At 45.6% G+C, this 16798-nt stretch overlaps 1 protein-coding gene across 1 annotated transcript in view; it reads right to left on the bottom strand.

The window, feature by feature from the left end:
* Positions 1–16798, bottom strand: part of ctnna2 (catenin (cadherin-associated protein), alpha 2) — a 376545-nt gene that overhangs the window by 280507 nt on the left and 79240 nt on the right. Inside the window, exons 5-6 of the mRNA XM_079999605.1 lie at positions 16113–16232; positions 10604–10870 (exon numbers count right to left, since the gene is read on the bottom strand). Coding sequence (XP_079855731.1) covers positions 10604–10870; positions 16113–16232 — 387 coding nt within the window. The remainder of the gene's footprint in view (positions 1–10603; positions 10871–16112; positions 16233–16798) is intronic.

The raw sequence follows: 16798 nt of genomic DNA on the forward strand, positions 1-16798 counted from the left end.
ACAGAATACAACGGGAGAGAACGTGAAATGAGGACTAATGGTCCGCAGCGAGAATAAATTGTCGACTCAATTGACACATGATGAAAAGATGAATGAAAAGATCGCCACAAATTATTAATAAAAAGAAGCCGACAGATGGGCAGCTCCATTACTGTCTCCGGGCCTGGAGAGGAGACTTTAAGCTCGGGCCCAGTGCTGTTCCAGTGAGTCTGTTCGGCCTTTCATTTCATCCCTGTTCCTGCCAAAAGAAGGCAGAGAGAGAGACAGAGGCAGCTCAAAACTAATAAACGTCATCTTTCACGGTCTGCCACATCCAACCGGACTCTATTATCGAAAACAAAGTAAGTAACTGTGTGAGAGTGGTTATGTGTTGGATGAGAGAGAGGGAGGGGGAAAGAAAAAAGATGTGTACGGTAGCTGAGTAGTATACTGTCACTTAACCTATCCTGTGATTAATCACGTTTTGTACTGACTGTATACTTTTGTATATTTGGCTATTTTAGTTTTTGATTTGCAATTTTCTTTGTACATCTGGCTATTTTTCCTTTACCTTTTTATTCTAAATATCTGTACAGCAATGCACCAATATTTACCACAAAGAAATCCTTGTGTATGAAAACTTGGCCAAATAAACCCGATTATGATTCTGATTCTGAATGAGGACTGCTTGTGACCTTAACGCATACTTTGCATATTGATTGATGAATATTATCTTTTTTGTTTTCAGCCCACAACAGCAGCATGTGATCAAGATATGGTGACTCAGGTTGACTGCCCAATGATTGAAAATAACATTTTTTAATGAGTTTTCCTTTAACTGTGGTCCATTTTTTTTCAAGCACCTGTTGATCGTGCATGTCACATAACCACCTAACACATAACCCAGGGTTATGTGTTATATGGGTTATGTGTGCGAGTGCACATGCATGTGTGTGCGTGCCTGTCTTTCTCGACATGGCCCGGCATATCAGCTCATTACTATTCTGAGTGGGTCTGTTCCTAGTCTATGTTTCTGTGCTGAATTAAGAATTAAACATGAAGCGGCTTGGGGGAAGTACAGAGGGCTAAGCAAAGGGCAATTTGTCTCATTTAAACTGCTGCCGGCCTGCCTGTCTGCAGACTGGAATCAAATTACCTCTTTCCTTTTGCTTTTTCCGAAAAAGCCAAACTGTTTAACATAAGAAAGGGAGTGGATGTGATTACCATAGGCCTCATCCTTGTGCAGGGCAGCGCGGCAAAGGAGTACAGCAGGATCCGAGGTGGTGCTTCTTACCCATTGGACTAAGCCCGAACCTCTGGGGAGAGGTGAGATATTCACTGTGTGCTTTACTGTACAACTTCTAGAGCTTCACCACCAGCACCGTCTTAAATACCTCTTAAATCTGAAGGCGGGCTACACGCACCGGTCATAGATCACCACAAGGGGTCACTCACACGCCACCATGCATGCAATCTGAAAATCTGTCTTGGAAGTGGCTGTTTAATGTAGTGGTCCTGCTGTGTAGCAAGTGGAAGTTTGCATTTGAGGCTTTGATTGCAGTTTAAAATATCTGCATGAAAGCTGCTCGACAAAACGCTTAGAGCAGATATTAATGGATGCCTGGAAGTAAGCCTGCAACTGGAAAAAAACAACAACATTACAGGTTCCAGTAGAGGGAAAATAGCCTTAAGCTTGTTTTTAGATAATCCCAGTACAGTAAACACCACAAGGTGAGAGTCGACCCTCTCTGGGGACTAAAGCCTGGTTTATAGTCGCCGCAAGCCGTAGTGTAGTTAAGTGCGCGAGCAAGAAATTACATCATTGCGGCGCTCGCAACAGTGCGGACCACCCAATTTCTGGACCTTTGCGCCGTGCGCTTCAGGTAATTCAAGATGGACCTGTCGGAAGGAAGGTTGTGCCAAGAGGTCGGCAGGTACAATCTGTATACTCCATCCATGTGTGACCACAAAAATAACCAGATGCCGTTGAGTTCATGGAATAAGATGCATATAGATGCGCCGTCTCTGTCCAAATATTTGGACTACAGGTACTCCTCACTTAACGACCTACCTGATTTATGACCGTTCGGACTTACAACCAGCTCTCCAACCAGTCTGTATTGAACGCTGCGTACAATACCGCGGCATGCGCGCTGCGTGTGCGGCATCTCAGCGTCAAGCATCACATCTCATCACTCTTTCACTGTATGTTCACTAAACAGTATACACTGTATATACACTATATATTCTGTATATCCACTCTATACAATGTATATACACTGTATATTCACTATACACAGTGTATATACACTATATACACTGTATATAAACTGTATACATCTCATCTCATCACCATCATCACTCTCGTTCCCGCAGTTTGTCAGTATTCACTACACTAGCGTTTTCAATGGCCACGCCCCCTTACCGTGAAATAACACGGGTCCTCGCTTATCGACAATTCGCTTAACGACCTGCTCCTAGGAACGGAACTCAGTCGTTAGGTTAGAAGTACCTGTATCTTAATACCTCGAGACTTCTTGTAATGTTTACACCGACAATTTGCACAAACTCACGACTATATATATACTAAAAAAACCTACACTGACTTCAATAAATATACATACATTTAACACTTTCTATTTTTATTTTACTGCTCTTTTGTAGTTATTCAGATCCTTCCCCCAGGACTTCTTTGTCCTGTTTACAGCAGTTAGTTCAGTTTTCCCTGGTGGTTTGTGCACAGTGCCCCCTTTCATTTAAGAGAATATCGCCACGGCATCTACAGAGCAACACGCAACTATGCTCGTGCTCTCTGGCAGTGCGCGCACTTATGAGCCCCACGACTCGCTTGCGGTGACTATAACAGAGCCTTATAACACGTCTAAAACACAACAAATACTATGTCTGTTGAAGATGGAAAAGAGGTCAATTATTAACTCTGAATATGTATATATATATATGTATATATATTTATACATGGCCTCAATTTAAACACAACAACCAAAGTCAATTAATGACATGGCAATTAAACCATCAGGCTACATCTTTCACCATTGGAACAAGCATTTCCACCAGTTCATCCATCTGTTCATCCAGGATTTCCTTCAGCACTAATAAGTATCTGAATATACAGAACGCACTCCGGAAGAACTTTACGCGGCGGTTGATTGATTATCTGACTGTGGTGTGGGAGGGTGTGGTTAAAGTAGCCACACCTGACCTGGGTCTAGGTAATTGGGGGCCCAGGATCAGAGTGGCTGCTGCTTGTTAGTTATTTGAATGTGCAATGGATAAAACCCCCATCCCCACACACACTCAGGATATGTTATGACACATATCTATCTGCTCCTGGGCTTATTCCAACCCGCCCACAGTCTACAATAAAGTGTTTGTCTACAACCCCATTGTCTGTGTCAGCTACCAACACAGGTAACCACTGGCGGCTAGCTACTCCGCCCGGCAGCCACCATCGGAACCTTCCGGTAGCCCAGCAGCCAGGCCACCCCTTCAAGCAACTCCTGCAACAGCCATGTCCGGCCACGCCTTCACCAGCCAGCACAGCAGCCGGAGGCCCCATGCTCTGGAAGGGAGGAGGGGGAAGTTTGCCTTCACCCTGGGGAAAGGAAGCCGGTGGACCGTGCTGTTCCGGGAAACCAGCTCCTGTGGAAGGGGACCAGTTTGTTTTTGGACATTTGTTGGTTTAACGTATGGTAACCCTGTTTCAGAGTCTGTATTTTAGGCCTTTTTTTTTGCTCTCTGCTGGGGGGGTGTAGACTTCGGCCACGTTTTCTCCGTGACCTCAGTTTTGTGCCGGGTGGTGTGGTTTGAGCAGCCACACCTGGTAATTGAGGCCCAGGATCAGTGTGGCTGAATACCTGGTAAAACCCCAATCCCCACACAAACTCAGGATAGGAGCCCTTGTCATGACACATCTCCATCTTCTTTTACATTTCATTTAGCAGACGCTTTTATCCAAAGCGACTTACAATTGTTCCAACACCGACGGACGCAGCCATCAGGAGCAATTAGGGGTTAAGTGTCTTGCTCAAGGACACTACAGCATGCTAGCAGGAAGAGCCTGGGATCGAACCAGCTCTACCAGATCACTAGACCACCAGCTCTACCGCCTGAGCTACCATCCCCATATCTTCTCATGGGCTTATTCCAACTAGCCCACTCTTTACAATAATCTGGTGCGTCTACAACCCTGTCGTCTGTGTCTCTGTGCCGGAGGTCCCTTTCACCTACCACCCACCACTTGGAGGTTGGGTGGTAGGCAAAACTGCCACACCGCCGTTTAGGAACGATATTGAAAAATGCACAGAATTGGTCAGGAGAGTTTAAAGTCAAGGGGAAACAATGTATGTCATATAAACAGAAATAATAACTTGTATTTGTTTATTTGCACAATTAATTCATGCTATCAATACAACCAAGGGTCCAAATCATGAGCGAGCTAAGCTCAGAAGTGATTTAAACAAACAATATTTTTTCACCATTTAGAGATGACAGTAGCACTTTTGAACTCTTCATTTGCCATTTTAACTTGTCTCATAAACATGTTCAATTTACCTCATTGTGCCTATGAAAGCGGTTCTGATTAATCACTGTTTGTTGTAGTATGTTGTCATATATAAATTTAAGATTTACAAAGAAGTACATTGCAAATCTCGCAAAGTAAGAGATAGACTATGTGTTCGATGCAGTAGTTGTGGAGCTTCAGATCCTTAATTTAATCCGACTGGGTTTAAGTATGTCGGTATCACATTAGCCTTAGACTTAGATGTGGAATTCCCTTAACTGCTTTTACCCCCGATAAATCCCCTGATAAAGTTTGACTTGGTGATAACGTTCCCTCATAAAACTTTAATGCTGTATAAATGGATATTAGTAGCCAGATCTATGCATGTATATTTTTCCTAGAAAGTCCCAAAACCATTCAAATAACCCGCTACATTAAAATGATTTTTTGTTTTGTTAATACAGTGGTACCTCGACTTACTACTGTAATTCGTTATATAAGAATGGTCGTATGTTAAACCAGTCGAATACATTTTTCCCCATACACACCACACTCATATTTTTCTATGATTTCAGATTTTTTAGTTTCAATGGGAATCATTGCCTTGTTTGATCTTGTTTGTCACATAGTGTTTCCATTGTCATACAATCAATGCAATTCAGCCAATACCATTAAGGTATAAGGTTATAGTCAGTTTAAGTCTCTGAATGACATGAGATGGTGTCTTCACTACTACGTTCCGCCCTCAACCGCATTTCCTGGTTTCATTTTCTGGGAAAAGAAATGGAAGTTTCCACACCCTTGTTGCTCTTACACTTGCTTTCCTACGCTGGTTAAGCTCTTATGTTGTTTCAAAGACTATAGGTGACTGATTTGTTTATTTGTTTGACTGTATGTAATTTGAAAAATAAAATGTTATACTCCACACATTTGGTCCCTGGCCTCCATGAATAAGGAGAAAGTGAAACGATAATTCACATGGACAGCTCTGTAAAGTATCACCTTTCACCACCGCCTTAGTAGCACACCTGGCTTTACATTAGGTCACATACTTTACTGTATTGTCTCTCTATGTACAGTTGGTGCATTCTCATTTCATGGTCACTAGATGGCGGCATAGAATCACAATAGGGAATCCAATGTAAATTGAAAATTATGGTCGAGCTTGATAGGTTTATTGGTAGTTTATGTCCAGGAAAATATATTCAAACACATTGATATGGAATTTAAAGACATAATTAAATGCAACAATATTATATGAATACGAAGGAAACGTGTGTGTATGTGAGTACCTGCATGTGTGTGCAGGTGTGTGTTTATGTGTGTCACTCTGAAGACAAATTGAGAACATTGAGAACATTTTTATAATGGTCAGTAGAGGGCACAGAGGGTCTACTCCCCGTACAGAAATGAATCGAATTTAAACCAAAATCATCACAGTAACCATTCAAACAGTAAAAGGTCTCGTCCCTCGTCCTCTCAGACTTTCTCTATAAATGTCACCTGATAAAATGAGACACATCATGAGCTTCTTAATCAATCGTGCCATCACTCTGATGTCAGTGTAAAGCAACGTCACCGTGAACAGACCAAGTGAAACTTGGGTGTCTGCAGACATCCAATTCAATCCAATCCAATTCAAGACTTAAGACCTTTTTTTAAATAATACTTTCATATAAACTTAATTAGCAACATAGTGTATTTCGCTCAATTAACAATAAAGAAAATCATATCTATTTACAAAATGTTACGGGTACATTCAGTAAGTGAAATGAAAGCAAACTGCCTCATCTCATAGTCACATGTGACCATATACAGCTACAGATGCTCCCTTTGGATTTTCTCCCAAATCCTCTTTGTCTGGTTTGCCAAATATCAAATCAGAACCTATTAAAAACATGGTTGTCTAAAAAAATAGAGAGACTAGAGACTTTAAAAAATACTACATTTAAGACAAGTTACTAAGTTGAAATGCCTATTCTAGGCACATCTAAATGTTGACAAGTTAAAACTTTTAAAGGACCCTGGTGGGAAACAATGTGTTATGTACTGACACACACATTTTGTAATAAACACAATTGAACGCAATTTGTCATGTTTTGTAATAACCTTTGACATAATCCGGTTCACAACGCGAGGCTCAGGGTCTCTCCAGATTCTGCAAATTAGTGGTTATCTGCCTGTTTGTTTCAAGTCTGTTCCCTCAGAATAGTCTTGCACACACTTCAGACAGCCGACAAGAACTTTTTTTGACATTGGTTTCCACAACACAGACAACTTTATCAGCAATATCCAGCTCATTCCAGAGATTGCCAAGACACCGGAGGCTACCAATGACGAAATGCTCGCAGGTGGCGTCGGGACAGTAAACGAAGGCAGGGGGAGAGAGAGAAGGCCTTAGGGCGAAGCTGAAGATACTGTAACTCCTCATTGGCTATCTATACCCAGCATCTTCCCTACCAATGTACGGTCTCTGGCAAACAAAATGCGACTGCGGATCATCACTCATGAAAGGATTATTATTGACTGCAACATCATAATATTTTCGGAAACATGGCTCAACAGCGGCGTTCCCGATAGTGCCACTGAGCTAAAGAGGCGCTAGGTCCTCAGGGCAGATAGAACAGCAGACGACTCCGGTAAGACCAGAGGTGGGGGTCTGTGCATTCATAGAAACAAAGCTTGGTGCACAGACACAGTCACTGCTCTGCTAACCTGGGATATCTGATAATTAAGTGTAGACCTTTCTATTTGATCTACTGTTGTGACTGCAGCTTATATACTTGGCTGCTAATGCTTAGCTTGCAATGAAAGAATTGCATGCTGCCATCAGCAAACAACAGACTACACACCTGGAGGCAGCTTTATTTTTGCGAGTGACAACCACAACCACAACCACTCCAACCTGACTGTACTGCCCAAATTTCACCAAAACGTCTCCTGCCCCACTGGAGGACACAAGACCTTGGACCATTGCGGAAGCTCTGCCTACCACACGCCACCCAAGTGGCGTTTTCAGGGCCCTCCGGCACAGAGACACAGAAGACAATGTTGTAGACACACCGGTTTATTGTCGAGAGTGGGCCAGTTGAAATTAGCCAGGACAAATAGAACATGTCATGACAGGGCTCCTTTCCTAAGTGTGTGTGGGGATAGCGTTTTTACCTGCTGCTCATTAGACCAACCTATGAGCAACAGGTATTCAGCCACTCTGACTCAATCACCTAGATCCAGGTCAGGTGTGGCTGCTCAACCCAGACCCAGATCCCCACACCACGGTCGTTTCTTAACACCAAGTATGCGAAGTCCGGACTTGCGGACTTGGTAGTTCAGACTTGGCAAGTTCGACTTGGGAGTACAGACTCCCGGAGACCAATACCATTACCACCGCTTGGTGCGAAATGCATTCTGGGATATTTGGCTGACCCAAGTCCACACAAGTCACCACCGATGCATCCTCGATAAAATGGGCGGAGCAAGTCCACATCCGGGCATTTGGACTGGACTTGGCTTGATGCGTACTTTGAATTGGAACAGTACTTGGGCTGCGACTGATTACGTTTCACAAGTCCACAAGAACACAAGTACAAACAAGAACGCAGATTGAGAAAGGGCCCACAACCATGTTTACACCAACATGGCTGAGGCATACAAAGCCATTCCCCTCCCCCACCTGGGTTGCAGACCACCTCTCACTGTTCCTTCTCCACAAGTACACACTACTCATTAAAGGTGTGAAACCATCAGTGAGAACAGATAAAAACAGTTTTTACACCAAAAATAGCAGGTTTACCTGGGTTTTTTAAACCTGGGTAAATCCCCTAAAATAGGTGATTGACATCTTTTCCATTGCCAGGAGAAATTCCTTTTTTCTTTTTTCTGGTGTGTCATGTTCAACATCACGAACACTTTGGAAAAGGGGCGTGTCATGGTGTGATTGGGAACAAAACAGTAGAGGAGACTTAACAAACGAGATAAAACTGTAAAACTTGGAAAAGTATTTTGAGACGTTCAAAAGAATCAGATCGTTTGTGAACTACCCAACACTACAGTAGAAGCAGGGTGGAGAATCCATGCTGCCGGTAAGGGCACCAGTTCGTTGGCGGCAGGGAGCGGAGACGTTCTGCCGGTTCAGAGACTGGCTTAGGGCGGTGTTGGAGTGACTCGGAGCCTGGCAGGGAGTGCGGGGGTTCTCCGCTGTGCTCCCCATGGAGCGATCCCCACACTCCCCACACAAACATTTCATGGTCCCCCATGCAGGAAAAAAAGTAAATAATTTCTGATTTAGATTTTCGATTCTAAATCGGAAATGAAATGATCAGAACCGATCAGAGGTGGAGCGGATAAAAACCTGTTTCTATTGCAGGGTCATTTGACCCTTGAATGTTTACCTTTCCCACTGATGACAAATGCCAGATGTTAGCAGTCACATGCACGGTGTTACCTGTTTTTTTGGCAAAGCGGGAAAGGGGTAAAAGTATGGCACTGGTTTCAACACATGGACTGGTATATGCCACTCTGGACTCTCACAGACATAGACTCTTTTGCCTCCTCTGTTCTGGACAACATCAACACCAACATCAATAGTGTCACCACCCTAAAACTGATTACAACATTTTCAAATCAGAAGCCGTGGATGAACAGAGAGGTCCGACTACTGCTGAAGGCATGTGACACCGCCTTCAGAACAGGTGATGAGCAGGTCTACAGTTGATCCAGGACGAACCTGAAAAGGAGCACAGCCACAAGCAAAGGATTGAGAAGTACTTGAACAACTCCAAACCCGACGTATGTGGCAAGGCATCCAGGCCATTAGGGATTACAATCCCTCCAAACGAGGATCTATCTTGGACCCTCAACACCTCAACCCTGGTCATGAAGGCACACCAGCTTCTCTTCTCCCTGAGGAGACTGAAGAATGTCCACCTGTCTCTACCGCTGCACCCTTGACAGCATCCTTTCCAACTGCATCACAGTATGGTATGACAACTGCTCTGTGTGGGACCAGAAAGCATTGAAGGTGGGTGGGTAGTGGTAACAACTGCCCAACGCATCACGGGTACTCAACTCCCGCCATTGAGGCTGTCCATCACAAGCGGTGCCTGCAGAGGGCACGTAGCATCGCCAGGGACACCTCTCACCCCAGCCAGTCTGTTTCCCCTCCTCCCCTCTGGGCAGTGCCACAGGAATTTCCGTTCCAGGACCAGCAGGCTCAGGAACAGCTTCGACAGCACCTCCATCAGCGGGATACCTCCCTCCCCACTACCTTACCGGTCACTCCCCACACACACATTCCTCCAGTGACGATACATTGTTCAATGACTGTCTCTGCCTCACTGGCTGCTGGCTCCTACTCACTGAAATTCCACACTTCTGTATTACACTTACACTTACCTCATCAACCACATTACACTTATCTCACCAACTACTTAACTGTACTTGTACTTAATGGCTATAAGGTACCTTATAGCCATTACATTACACTTGTACTTTTCTGCATAATTTATTTTTGCCCACTGCAACTGCTGCATATGTTCATTCTGTATATACTACATATATATTGTATATATATTGCATATTCATATCCACTGTCCATACAGTTTATATTGTGCATACTGTTCATCCTGTTAATACTGTTCTCACTGCTCATATCTAGCATACCCTCTGTGTTATCTTTGTATTATATTTATTCTATTCATCATCTGGTTAGATTCTAAACGGCATTTTGCTGTCTCAGTACTTATACTCTGAGCATTAACAGTAAAGTCGAATCTAATCTAATGACATTTCTTAAGCATTCACCATTCCAATCTGTAAGTAATTTGTTTTCCCAGTGTGAGCAGTGCCTTTTAATCATACTGTTATCTTCTTGCCCCAAAATACCATGTCGATTCAAACAGAACTAGAATACACACGGGGGCGTCAGTTTGAGCTTAATAACGCAACACAACTTAATACACCAAAGCTCCGGTATAACCTCCGTTTATATCCAGTTTCGCAATTCACTGATAACATTTCACTAGGAGGCTCACACTGACACAGCAACTAAAACAACAAACAAGGATATGGAAGCATAGAAACAAGATTAAAAGTCGGACTCACATCGAACTCGTTGAGAGCGGCGGCCAGCTCCCCGATGCCCGCGTGGCCGTGCTTCTCATCAGTTGGCGAGGTGGCCTGGGCGGCGCTGGAGATGCCTCCGATGGCCTCCTGCACTTGCTTGAACACGTAGTCGCGGTTGGCACGCGTGGCCGCCACGTCGGGGTGGCGCAGGAAAGCCTGCGATGCCGTGTACAGCATGGTGGCGTTCTTCTTCAGCGCCCCACGCGCCGCCGCCATCTCATCTCGACACTGGGGGTCTTTCAGCTCCTGGTGAGGGTCGCATAGGGGGAGGGTATTAAAACTGCTGCAGCTGCAGCTACAAACCTCTATCTACTCCAAATCACTCCCTGTTTTTAGATTGTTTGTGCAAAACAAATATATAATTACAGTAGGGAAGATGAATGCTCAAGAATTCGAAAGGAAATGCTTTGAGTTAGTAAGATTACCACCTTCATCATAAGAAATCCCATTATATCATGCAAAATGGAATGACACAATTGATATTAAAGTTACAGTTTACAGTTAAGTTGATTCTCAGCCTTTTTTCATATAAAGGACACTCAATTAGACCATGTCTCCACTACACGGCCTCTGCGACCCCAATCTGAGAAGATTTGTATTGTTAGATATTATTTAGTCCCAACCCCCATAACTGTCTGTACAACAGACAGGTGCCCTGCGCTGAGCACACTCAGCTACGTGGATGTGCGCTCAGGGGCCGGGTAGGCTGCGGTGGGGCGGGCCTCGCTCTTGTGCGGGGCGTGTGTGGGCATGGGGGTCCCGCCGACTCGCCTGCAGGGTGGGCGGTTCAGGCGGGGTGTCGGCCTCTGGGCCTGCAGTCTGTGCCCAGCACCAGCGGTTCTGCGGCTGCGTCTTGTGCCTGCACATGGGATGGGTTGTATGTGTGCGCCTTAGGGGTGCAGGGTCTCCTCGTGTTCCCTGGGACTGGGTTATGCTCCCCGAGGTCGGGGGTGGGGGTTTCTCCGCAAACTTCCGTCTTCGCTGGGGGCCCAGGGGTCTTCTGTGGCTGTAAGATTGGGTGCTTTGGGCTTTTCTGCAGCTGTGGGGTGACTATGCGGCTGTTGGACTAGGGGTGGCTTCGGGGCCCTTTCCGCTGCTTGGAGTCGCCACAACATAATATCGACAATACCAGCTCCCAGGGCGGTGCCGCAGAGGGAAATCAGGAAACTGACCAAATGTCTGGCAGGGGTGCGGGCACTGCGAGCGGCTGCCCCTGATGGAGCTCGGCCAGGTGGTGCGGGTCGCTGGCTCGCTGGCTCCACCGGATATCTATTCCCTTGTAAGGTTTCAAGAGGTTAGACATTGGGCTTTGCTGGACTCTTTGCTTTGCTGGGTGTTCGCAGACGATGGTGAGACACTGAGACACACACATAGGCCCCACTGCCTTACTGTACTGTATGTTGCATACTGTACTGCATCCTATATCACTGTACAGGATTAGGGCATACTGTGCTGTATTGCTGTTCTGTTCGGTGTTACTGTATTGTGCACCTTACTGTTGTACACTGTACTGTATATCTCTACACACACTACTTCACTTTATTCACATGCCACTTTGCTGCACATATCTATATATACCAAAATAGTCTATTCCTTATATTTCTATTTTGTATTCCTACTTTGTAAATTACCCTTTTTACTCTTATTTTATTCTCTTTACTAAGTGAATTGTGTTTTAGGAATCAGTTAGTTTAGTTAGTGAGTTAATTAGTTAGTTATTATGCCAGTTAGTTACTGACCAGTTTGCTTAATACTGTGCATAATCTCCAGGTGCATTGCAATGTCATTTCACTACATATATGTATGCTTGTATGTTTTCGTATGTGACAAATGAACATCTTGAATCCTGAAACTTGGTCCAGCAATCTCTGATTCGATCCAGGTTTGTGGTGGAGGCATCGTGGGTGGAAATTTGTTGTGCGTATGGGGATATTCACACGTATCCGATGGCCCAGTTCCAAATTCGTCACGAGTGGTAAAAGCGCGGTGAAGGCTGTGGTTGATTCCCGCCTGACGCACTCCCTGATTTTGGGCACAGATTGGCCAGGGTTTGATGCGTTGATGAGAGAGGCTGTGGGAGTGCACTCACGGTTGGTAGGGAGATGTGAGTGTTGTTTGGAAACGGGGTAACGCAGAGATGGCGGGCGCGACGGGTCCGGGAGTGGGGCAGATTTTCTGCTGGAGTAGTTGCAGGACGATACCCTACGTGTGGCCTTTGAGCAGGTAGTTAAAATCAATGACCCGTTAGTGCACCCAGATGCCAGGCTCACCCACCCGTATTTTTAACTAATTAGGGACGGGTTATATCGAGTGAGCCATGACACTCGATATAGTCAGGAGAGGAAAAAAGGTTATTGGTTCCGAAAGTCCGCCAGGAAATTCCTTTCCATGCGGCTCACCATAACTTAACGGCCGGTCACCTCGGACACGAAAAAACACTGCAGCGGAAAATAGCCTGCTTCTTTTGGCTGGGCATTTGGGAATGATATACACAATTAGTCAATCTTCCAGCTACGCCAAGAGCACCGTTAAGGCCCCTCCCACTAGTCTAGGTCCAGTTCGAAAGACTCGGTATGGACTTTATCGGGATTTTAGGCCGCAGTGCTCACGGGTATCGTTTTGCATTAGTCCTGGTGGATTATGCAATCCGATACCCCAAAGCATTTACCCAGCGCAGTACCACGGCCAACAATGTGGCTCAGGCACTGTTTAGGGTTTCCAAAAGAAATCCTGACAGACAAGGGCACTTCCTTTATGTTATGTACACTTGAGGCACTTTACGAGCTACTGGGCTTCCGCTCAATTTGGACAAACATTTACCATTCTCAGACAAACGGTCTGGTGGAGCTCTTTAATAAAATGCTGAAAAACATGATTTGGAAGTCAGTTCACGACGGTGGACGATGGTTGGACCCCCTGTTGTTTGCAGTGTGGGAGGTTGCATAGGCCTCCAAGGAATTTTTTTCCTTTGAGTTCCTTTTCAGCAGGAGTCCCCGGAGCGTGCTAGACCTAATTAAAGAAAACTGGGAGGAAGGGTATAGCACCACTAAAAATTAGGTACAGTATGTGATGGGCCTGAGAGCAAAGTTACAGGCATTCACGGCAGAATTTGCTCAGGGCTCAGGAACGTCGGCACCACTTGTACGACAGGGAGGCTCGGCTCAGACAATTCGCACCAGGAGACAAGGTATTAGTGTTGCTTCCCACGTCCAGATCTAAATTGCTCGCAAAGTGGCAAGGGACTATTTTGGTCACAGTGCGGGTTGGAGAGGTCGATTATGAGGTCGAACAGACAGGCAATGGGTGATGCAGATTTATCACCTGAACCTTTTAAAAGAAGAGGGATGGTCTGCGGCTCTGGCCACAGCAGTCATTGAGAGAGATGAGTTGGGGCCCTGTTTAGTGACCATGTCCCTCCAGACCAGAATGCAGATGTGGCCGCACTTCAGCTTCGCTTCTCTGATGTTTTCTCCTCCCTGCCAGGCCTCACCTCCCTCATACACCACCATGTGGAGACGACCCAGGGGGTGAAGGTGCGCTCTCGCTCAAAATGTCAGATCGTGAAGGCGGAATTGGAGGCCATGCTGGACATGGGGGTGATATAGAGGAGTCCACGAGTGACTTGTCTATGCCCATTGTGCTGGTGGGTAAGGCCGATGAGTCGGTCCGGTTCTGCTTAGACTACCAAATGGTGAACGCGGTGTTAAAGTTTGACGCATAACGATGCCCCGGGTCGACAAACTTCTTGGACCAGATAGGTGAAGGTTGTTTCTTCGCCTCAGGAGTCAGGCCCCTGCAGTCCCGAACACAGCAAGACCAAGAAGGGGGGTAAGCAGTTTTCGGGTCTGGCTGGGGTACCCCAGATCCGGTCCAGTGCTATGAGAAGCAGGTCAGCAGGTGTTCGGGAAGGTAAAGTGAGTTCTCTGTGAGTAGCCAGTGCTGTTAAATCCTAATTTATCTCCATTTCCGTCTGCAGACCGATGTGACGTGAGCTAAGGAAACGTCATTCCTCCTGTGCCTGGACTGATTGTCGTTATTATTATTGTTCATCATTTTGCCAGCAAGTCATTTTTTTGATATTTATTAATAATCTCTCGCCAGGTAGAAACTCCCACAGTAGCCAATATCAGCTTTCAGTGTGAACTAGTCCCGGTCCTGAACTGACCAGGATGCGCAGATGTAACACAGATGTCACACGCAGCACGCTGCCATACGGAATTAACATGGCAGGCAAATGCTTAAGGCCCGGCGCGCTCCACGGTTGTCGGGCTGTATAATGTTGATGAAAGTATAAAATGTATATGATACAAAAATATAAAATAATTTCTCTCTGGGGAACACCCATTTTTATAATATGTGGTACAGATTTGTTTGTGATGTGTTAGGAGAGATATGTAGGTTTTGTAGAACATTTGACTGTTTTTCAAAAGAGGTCTCAACAGTACAATGTAGGCTATCAATTATAGATAAAGGGAGTCTTTTATCTTCAACCTTGAAGTGTCTTCCAGTTGGCTCGCTTTCTGCCCAGTGTCAACAACACACCGTGATTTGGGCCGATAGCACAGTTGCTTCTTTACCATCAGTATCTTCAGGATCAATTGAATCCTTTCTTCCTGAAAACACTTTGTGGTAGGACCCTCATTTGCATAAGAAAGCGCACACATGTTCAAAACTCATTGTGCTGCACACTCCCATTTTGAGATACCTGCACGGGACAAAAAGCATGTTCCTGAGACCGAAAGAAAAGCTTAATTCTCTACAAAGTCTTAATTTCAAGTGTTTCCCTCGACATGGCCATTTGTGAATAGGCTGCCCACTATTGTTTTACATGTGGAGCTACACTCTCAACAAAGAAGATTGCTTTGTTTACTTTGTCAGGCCCCTAAACCCATAACAAGTCTGGACCCCAACAGAACACGGCTAAATTGCCCTGTTCTACACTGCTATACTTTATAGTCAGAGTGCAATGTACTTACTCAGTGAGTATATTCTTTTCTGGGTTTCCCAGCCCGGGTAAATAGGTTGATATGCATGCACGGCACAATTTCTTTTCAGTTTTCAGTCTTCCTGTATTGTTTTCTGCTCGTCACTTGTTGGTTTGTTTATCGGTAGTTTCTATCCGCTGCCAGCTTATCTCAAGGTTCTTCTGAACATTGGCTTTTGGAACAGAATAACACCATTCATTTAAATGTGTGTGCATGCGTGCGTGCGTGCGTGCGTGCGTGCGTGTGTGTGTGTGTGTGAGTTTATGCTACTCAGAGTGGGTGTGAATGGGGGTTTTGAAAAAGAGAACAAGAAAGACAAAAAAGCAAAAAGAAGAAATGAAGGGAAAAAAGAAGCTGGCATGGCTGTGTTGTCTGCAACTACGGCAACAGGGCCCCGTTTTCCTACTGAGGTCCTCTTGGGGGAGGGGTTCAAGGTGGTGGGGTTTAACGTGCCCAGGAGTGATAAAGCGGCTGGCATGTGGACGGACAGACGGAGGAGTTACCTGCTGTCTGCGCGCCGCCACGTAGTTGAGCTTCACCATCTCCTTCCCAAACTCCTTAAAGCGGTTGGCGAGGTCCTGCTCGTTGGTGGCGTTCTTCACTCCCTCCAGGGCTTCCTCCACCTGTCTCACGCACGCACGCACGCACGCACGCACGCACGCACGCACGCACACACACACACACACACACACACACACACACACACACACACACTATTATATTGACTCATATTGAATCTCTAAATCTAGGATGCAAAGACATCAGGGGCTTAGCCCAAACAGGCTCTAGCCATTTTGCTGCGCCAGGCAAACTGTTGACAGAGAAGCGTGGGTAGGGGTGGTAAGACAGTGACAGAGAAAGTGTCCCCAATACACACTGTGCTTGTTTTGTTGTATAATGAAACTGAATAAATTAAAATAATCTAAATTCATAAAAAAAACACACCGCTTTGCGCACCCACCATGGGCCCCCCATAGCTGTCACGCTGTGGGCACGGTCGGTACCGTCGGGGGCAGGCACAACATAGCTGCAGCGTGATCAGAACAGTTGGTAGGGAGCGATCAGGGCGCAGAGCCCTCCCTGGGCATCGGGGGCTTTTCATAAAACACTGGGGGCTAGAGCCCCCAATGCCCACCCCTAACAACGCCACTGCAGGCAGCCCTTAAAAGGTTGTAATAGTAAGATTTAC

Source organism: Zeus faber (genome assembly GCF_960531495.2).
Source record: "Zeus faber genome assembly, chromosome: 4".
NCBI lineage: Eukaryota > Metazoa > Chordata > Actinopteri > Zeiformes > Zeidae > Zeus > Zeus faber.